Source organism: Xiphias gladius, chromosome 8, assembly GCF_016859285.1.
Source record: "Xiphias gladius isolate SHS-SW01 ecotype Sanya breed wild chromosome 8, ASM1685928v1, whole genome shotgun sequence".
NCBI lineage: Eukaryota > Metazoa > Chordata > Actinopteri > Istiophoriformes > Xiphiidae > Xiphias > Xiphias gladius.
The window spans coordinates 13,194,801-13,202,924 of NC_053407.1; the positions used below are offsets into that span (position 1 = coordinate 13,194,801).

Consider the following 8,124-nt stretch of genomic DNA (forward strand, 5'->3'; position numbering starts at 1 on the left):
ACATGTGTCCCCACCTGAGAAGAGTCTAGTACACTCTACGTGTAATGTGGAGGAAGTCACTGGGAGGAGTGTCCTCATATTAAAGCAAACACCCATCTTTGCTCATCTTCACTGGAACGTGATGCTCAGTGCCTTTAAAGTGTCTGACATCTCACTTGAATAATTGAGGTGTTCAACAGCTCTCATACCTTTAAAAAAAAAAAAAAAAAAAAAATTAAAAAAAAAAAAAAAGGAAAAAGAAACAAAAAAATTAGAAAATAACAAAACCAGCCAAAAACCATGGGCTGTGTTCAGAGCTTCAGGGAGTTGTGTGACCGTCCAAAAAATACTAATGTTCGTCTCAGTCTTCCAGCAGTTTGCATTGTATGGCAGACAGCAATGATTATCTTGTTTGGGGTCTTTATTCGATACGATGAGGAATCGAATCCACACTGGATAGAACACAGAAAAGCTAAAAATATACCGAGTGACATCGAGAATGACTTCTACTTCAGATATCCAAGTAAGTGACTTTATTTTGATTTTCTTATTCTTTTTCTAATATACCCTCTTTTCCAAATGTCAAATATCTCATCCCTTTTATTCCTCCGTTATACTTTATATAAATCTATATTTTTTTAATCACATTTCTGCACATTTAGCTTTTTGGGTTTTTTTTTTCATTTTATTTGTTTTTGGTTGCAAATCTTCTGTTTTCATTGTAGTAAAATATGTTTCTCCTTGAGCTACCAAGATGATACTTCCGAGATTACGTTGATTTACAATATTATTCCTGCATTGCTGACACGGATCTGACACCCACAGATGCACACCTCCCCTGGGGTTTGACTCCCCTAAGGCAATTTTCTCAGTTTAACTATGGGCTGACATGTCAACACTTACATCTTTGTCTGGATTTAAAATATCTTTTATTTTGGTCATATACTGTGTATTGGTCGCCTGGAATTTCGGATGTGTGTTGTGAGTGTATTGCATGGGTGTGGTTGTGCTGTGCACTACCCCAGCAACCCGGGGTGTCAGTGTCAGGCTATCATGAAGCATTCTCGGATATGGTGTTGGATGTCAGATGATAAATGTATGTCCTGACACAGTTGAGACCTCATCTTAAAATTACAGAACCTGTTGACAGGAGGATAGTCTGAAACAACTGAAAATATCTCCAGTCGGTTATATATTTGATGTAGCATTTCCCAAAGTGGGTTGTTTGTTGCCAATTCCTCTATGCAAGCAACAATTTTTCAAAGTCCAGTGGGAACCTATTGTGTGCCCTGAGATGCGTTGGGTGGTTACAGTGTTATGTTGTAAACGATACTGGTGTATTTATGCTGGTATCCACGTACTGTTGTTTGCTAGTTATAGCAGATATTACAAGTTCATCTCACACTTAATATCAGCCGCAGAGATCAGTACCTGAATAAGTACCTTGATATAGCTCAGTATCATCATATAATATCATCATCTAAACAACAAGTTACAGGATATTCAGCGCATACTGTGATGTCCTTGAATCATCTTCACGTGATTTCCCCTTCTTGTCTAATATGCCCTCATGTGTCCCCGCACTGGAGTGATGTTTTCTGAAACAGTCCATATACAGAGTCTCCACTGGCATATCAGTTCACTCATAATTACATACTGTTAATGTATGATTTATTTAGAATATAATAGGTTTTATTACCCTGATTACCAAATTAACAATGACACTATTGGATGTAGTTATGATTTAATGACATGACATGACATTTACTGTGTTTTTTCTGTCATATAGAAAAATATATTCCAAAAAAAGATATATGGGCTATATTTGCCATAAGCGTTGAATAGACGGTATTTATCTTCTGAAATATTGGTTTTGCTGTTGCATCTACTCTTATGCAATAAGCAATGTTGTCATGACAAACACTGAACCTAATCGCATCACCTAAAGAGAGAAGGATTCGTGGACACCGTGTGGAAACCTTCATCTGCCTCATAAACTAGCATAATTCCCCAAATCTCTGTTTCATGATTTAAATTTGATAATTTATTTCCTCCAATTTTGATCAGATGTGGACTCACATACTGCAAATTGTCCCTGTGTGAAAAAACCTTTCCTCTCACCTTCTCCTTCACATTTGCTATTTTCGCTCTTCAATTTGCTGGTTTTCAGGCTCACAGAGGGTCTAATCCTGGCATACACTGGGAAGTGAGTCAGCCCTGGGATGGGCCGGACAGAGAAGCATTTACTTACACCTGACTTGTATGTTTTCAGGCTGCATGAGGAAATCCACACCAACAAGTACAGATCATTGAAACCTGAAATCCTGGTCTTTCTTTGAAGTGAGGAAATAATTCTGACATTTGAACCCCTATGCAGCTCGTTACCACCCTTCCCTCCCCTTTTTTTTTAATTCATTAACCCAATTCTTATCATCCTCTTCATCTTTCCCCTTCTTCTCTCTACGCCCTAGGCTTCCAGGATGTCCATGTGATGATCTTCGTTGGATTTGGCTTCCTGATGACATTTCTTAAGCGGTACAGCTTCGGAGCAGTGGGTTTTAACTTCCTCATCGCAGCCTTTGGCCTCCAGTGGGCGCTGCTGATGCAAGGCTGGTTCCACTCCCTGGACTACACTGATGGAAAGATCAAAATTGGAGTTGAAAAGTAAGTGTTTGGTTTTCTTCCCAGTGGTTTAAAAGGATCCCTTCTATTTACTCTTCTTCATTTTTTTGTCTGATCTGCACAGTTTCCATAAACAAAAGACACAGGGATGCACAGTGAGGCTGGGAAACCAGTCTGACTGACAAAATCCAATAAAGATATTACACACATAAACTTTTGTGGACTCAGTGTTTCGGGGGTAAACAGAAACTCGGGATAATGACGAATGATGATACTGCTGAAGTGCAGCCAAGTTGCTGTGAGTCAACAGATATGTGCATCTCTGTTTGTCTATGTAAGTGGAGAGAAAGTGAAAGAGAGAATGTGATAACCGGTAAGTTTACCATTGGATCAGTGCTCAAAATCACACAATTGATCTTCAGTAGTTCTACTCTTATTTGCTTCACAGCTCAAGTGCACCCTTGGCCAAAATAAATCTTGTCTCATATTTGGCCAGTCCAGATTACAAATTATTTCATATTGCATTGCTTGTCCGCTACATTTTGTCTGTTTTCCCTCCTCAGCCTGATCAATGCTGACTTCTGTGTGGCGGGCTGCTTAATTGCCTATGGGGCAGTTCTGGGTAAAGTCAGTCCGGTCCAGCTGATGGTTCTGACTCTGTTTGGGATCACATTGTTTGCTGTGGAGGAATATATTATCCTGAATCTCATACACGTAAGTTGGAACCATCACTGGGTACTGTTTTGAACTTATTTTAAAAAATGTATTCAGCCGTATCATGAAAATGGTATGGCTGATAACGTTATTACAGTATCACAAAACACACCAACAGTAGGTTGGATGTAGTTTTCAGATTTGTGTATTTATGGTTCAGTTGCCCTCAAATTCTGAAAATGGGAACATATCCCCGAATCCATTGACATCTATGGATGTCAGATGGGCACATTGTTGTGTTTGCGTATGTTTTGTAACTTATGCCCCCTTGCACCCCTGGTGATCAGCCACCTACAAACACCTCATAACATTCTCGTAGCACCAACTAATTTAACTACTGCTACTACAACTAATGCTAATATTTTCTTTCTTGAAGGCCAGAGATGCTGGAGGCTCCATGGTGATCCACACATTTGGAGGTTATTATGGTCTTTCCATCTCGTGGATGCTCTATCGGCCAAATCTGGACCAGAGCAGTCGTCTGCAGGGCTCCGTCTACCACTCAGATGTCTTTGCTATGATCGGTTGGTATGATTTACAGCTTTTGACTGTTTGTATTTTTTGCTCTCAGGAAAAAAATTCCAGTACCTCCCATTCTTTTAATTTGTGGTTAATGAGGCCATCTCACCTCTATCCCGGCAAACTCCCTGCTCTCTGCACAGGCACCCTCTTCCTGTGGATGTTCTGGCCCAGCTTCAACTCAGCCATCACAGACCACGGGGACGGGCAGCACAGAGCAGCCATCAACACCTACCTGGCTTTGGCCGCCACCGTGCTCACCACTGTGGCCATCTCGAGCCTCTTCCAGAAGCATGGAAAACTAGACATGGTAACGACCAGCAGTGTTTGTTTTCTCATGTCAGTCACGAACACTCTCGTCAAATACCTGAGCTATTATGTATGAGCAACGTGGTTATGATAATAGTGTGTATCGTTGTAAAGCTGACACTACAGGTTATGCTGACAACGATCAACTTGTTGAATTGTCAAACGTGATGTGCATGACTTGTGCCCCAACTGAGCAAACTTAAGCTTAATTTTACCTTGAAGTGGTGGGGTGCATATTCTGTCTCGCCTGATACAGTGAAGTGCAGTCAAACTGATCTTCTTCTTTTGTGACTAATACATCCATTTTTTTTCTGCACCTGTTTCTCAGGTTCACATCCAGAACTCTACTCTCGCTGGAGGCGTTGCAGTGGGAACAGCAGCAGAGTTCATGTTGATGCCCTACGGATCTCTGATCGTAGGATTCTTCTGTGGTATCATCTCCACCCTGGGTTATATCTACCTCACGGTATGGTACTTGTCTGCCCTTTATTACTGCTTTTACTAATCCTAAGTCCCAGTCTGTATTTTCTCAAACTCAAGTCAAACTAAGCTGTTAAGATTTTTTTTTTTTTTTTAAGTAAGCTCAGCAAATCCTAATAGATATGTCTCTCTCAGCCGTTCATGGAAAAGCACCTGAAGATCCAGGACACATGCGGAATCCATAACCTCCACGCCATGCCAGGAGTCATAGGAGGAATCGTGGGAGCCATTACTGCTGCAGCTGCATCAGAGTCGGTTTATGGCACTGAAGGGTGAGTGATCCTTGCTTACAAATAGGAAACCAGCAGCCAGAGGTCATGGTTGCTTTACCCTTTTAAATTAAAATGATAAAAGACTATTAACTGATAGAACAACATTGTGAGGTCCCCTTTTTTGTATTAAAGGCTGATTAACACCTTTGACTTTGAGGATGCTTTCAAAGACATGACACCCACACGACAGGGTGGTCACCAGGCTGCGGGCATCTGTGTGGCTATCTGCTTCGGTGTAGGCGGAGGTATCCTTGTCGGTAAGGAGTAACCACTGCATCCGTCCTTCAGTTTGGCCGTATGACTAAAAATATAGAGTGTGCGTGTTAAAAACTGACGTTACTGTGTTTGAGCAAAATGGGTGTGTTTACACACAGTGTATGACAGACCATGTATGCTGAGATGTATTTGTACTCTTCTTAGGTTGTATCTTAAGACTACCTATCTGGGGAGATCCCGCTGATGACAATTGCTTTGACGATGAGCCCTACTGGGAGGTGAGAGAGAGAAATCTCTACAGCCATTAAGATATTTCCGCAGTTTGAAACAGGAAAATCAATATCAAGTCACACCTGAGTCAGTCATTCGTCCCACGAAAACTGTGAATTTGCAACGGATCAATACCAGATATCTTAAAGATTACAAACGCTTTAACGATTTTGGTTGAGTGGGGTTTTTATGTTTGTTTGAGAGATGCAGTTCAGTTAAAATGCAACTTACCGAATGGGTTCGGAGACGCATCCTTTCGGGCAAAATGGTCACAACGCTTGAACCTGATTGGTCAGCACCAGCTGCTCAAATTCAAACCTGCTGATTGGAGGCTTTTCAGTTCATCTGCTCCGATCTAATCTGACAGGAAGAATTTCAGTAATTTTTTTACTATGGGAAGCCAATCAGGGCCAAGTCTCACCGTGTTGCATCACAAGAAAAACAATTTCTTAAATTTATCTAGTCAAACTAAATAGAATTTTAGCAGTGTCTAGATAACATATCTTAGATTTTACATATATGAAAACCGACTTTGATTTAACAGGCTAGACATTCTTTTGCTTACATGCTGTTATTGACCAGATACATTTTAATGTGTTCCTTGCCCTGAGGCTGTTTTTCCACTCATTACGTCCATTACTGAATGGGCTGCCATCATTCTACCACCTCTGTTTACAAAGAAACAGTTCATAATTTTCCACTTTCTGACATTAACAAGCACACATAAAATCACACATTTTGTTGTTAATTGATTGTGCGGTGATTGTTTCCCCTTAAATCACATTGTTGAATTATCTGACTGTTCACAGCTTCCTGAGGATGAAGAGAGCATCCCACCAATCTTGCAGTACAACAACCACATGCGGAACAAAGACGTGTAAGTGTCTGTTCAGTTTATCTGAAACAGCGCTCTGGTCATGGCAATATGCTATTCCCATACCAAACAAGCGATGCAGGTAGTGCTTTTTTTGTTGAGAATTGTGTTGGACTCAGTGTCCTCTTGGTGGCAGCAGATCCCAACTTGCAGAGACTACACGTGACTCATTGTAATTCCTGCCCTTTGTTGGGAATATCTGTTCATAGTGTTGACTACAGTATGAACACGCAGTGAGGATGTGGCTGTAGAAAGCATGGCACCGCTGACACACGGGCCTGCACTGTCCCTGCCACTCAGTGTGGGCTGGATTATGAAGTGCTGACGCAGACCCCGTGCTCTGCGCTTCCAGGTGAAGCTCACCTGTACTTTTTGGTGATAGGGGTTCTTCACAGCACAGCGCTGCACGTGCAGCTCTTCAAAGTGACCTTGAAGTTGTGCAACAGAAGTCGTGTCAACTGCGGAAAATTAAAAGGAAATTTAAACACAAAAAAACAGAAGCACGGATTCTGTAAGGTTTTATAACTACAGTATAATCTGCCCAGTAGAGGGATATCATATAGAACTGGAATGGCAGGCCACTGTCAAGCAACATACACCAGACTTCAGAGAAAAAAGTTCAAATTCAGTTAGTTAATGATCCAGATGTCCCCCAACAACCAACCAACAAACAAACAAACAGACACGGATGAAAACAACCTCCTCGGCTCAGCTAATTATGAGCACAGGATCATGTACAAGCCAAATCTCAGGGAATGAAAAGGGGTTTTTATTGCAGGCCATGGAAGAAAGTAAAAGTATCAAACCGTGAAACATAAATAAACTCTGTTTATTTAAGAAATGCTTTATTTGATAATATTTACATGTACACACTGAGCTACAAACTTTTCTATGAAGTCACAGTTTTTTCACACATTATGTAACGCTTTTTTTTTTCTTTTCCAGAGCTGAGTCAAATTTCACCATGGAGCAGAACTGACGCTAGGCCTCGATCCTGATGGATCTCTCTTTACCTTTTGACCGTTTGTTCCTTTTATTCTCCTGCTGGACCCTCACCAGCAAAAACCAGTTATTTACACACAGTGAATATATGACTGTTCAAAAGTTATCTTTCTTTTTGTTGGTTTGTTTGAAGTGCAAAAAAAATCTGTCAGAGGGATAAGAGCTTTTCTTTTTCCAAAAGACATTTACTTTCAGTTTAAATCCACAAATATTCAATGAGTAAATATACAAATATTTGTATTAAATATTACATTAAATGAGCGACATTATCTTGGTTCTGGTGGAATATTTTTCCTCATTTCAACATTGAGAATCAAGTAAATTTACTGAGAAAACTGCTGCATTTTTCTCCTGTTTGACATAAAACAGGATGTAACAGCTCAGTGCTGGACTAAAAACATGACTCTGAACCATGGTTCCTTTCAGTGCTTGTGAGAGAAATATTTGAGGCCATGTTTCGTAACACGTTTGCCTCAGACCCACTTGGGGTTGCACTTTAAGGATTTTCCCCTGGAGCTTTCGCATCTTAGTTTGTCCTGATTTAAATTGTTTCCGTCTGAGTGACATAACGGAGTGCAGGTGAGATTTAAAGTGAATACAGACAGGCGAGCTTATGCTGACAGCTTACTTTGACACATGTTTGGTTGCATAGTTGTGTGTTCTCCTTGCTGCCGTGAGATGCATTCAAATAGAACTTACTTTTGTGTGCCTTTATCGAAAACTTTTACACTGAGATGTCATGAGAGCTTTGTATCATGTCACTGAGTATGGATTTTAAAATTAAGAGCTCTGATATTTGTGAGGAACCCCCCCCCACACACACACACACCATTTAGCATATATAAGCACTATATAAACATTTAATAG

General features: G+C 40.6%; 1 protein-coding gene across 1 annotated transcript; it reads left to right on the plus strand.

Annotated features, from left to right (window-relative positions):
• The first annotated feature begins 279 nt into the window (after positions 1-279).
• On the plus strand, positions 280-7,302 carry rhcgb (Rh family, C glycoprotein b). The gene is made up of 11 exons (XM_040132979.1): positions 280-502; positions 2,451-2,643; positions 3,165-3,315; positions 3,692-3,839; positions 3,978-4,144; positions 4,472-4,609; positions 4,759-4,895; positions 5,028-5,152; positions 5,316-5,389; positions 6,191-6,258; positions 7,201-7,302. Exons 1-11 carry the CDS (start codon positions 280-282, stop codon positions 7,232-7,234), a joined length of 1,458 nt encoding a protein of 485 aa, XP_039988913.1. The 3' UTR covers positions 7,235-7,302.
• Positions 7,303-8,124: the final 822 nt, after the last annotated feature.

Bases quoted from the DNA above. Each gene is read 5' to 3' on its own strand.
- rhcgb (XM_040132979.1), top strand. From the start codon at position 280: ATGGGCTGTGTTCAGAGCTTCAGGGAGTTGTGTGACCGTCCAAAAAAT. The intron at 2,644-3,164 runs GTAAGTGTTTGG...TTCCCTCCTCAG, and splicing joins ATCAAAATTGGAGTTGAAAA to CCTGATCAATGCTGACTTCT. The intron at 4,896-5,027 runs GTGAGTGATCCT...TTTGTATTAAAG, and splicing joins TCGGTTTATGGCACTGAAGG to GCTGATTAACACCTTTGACT.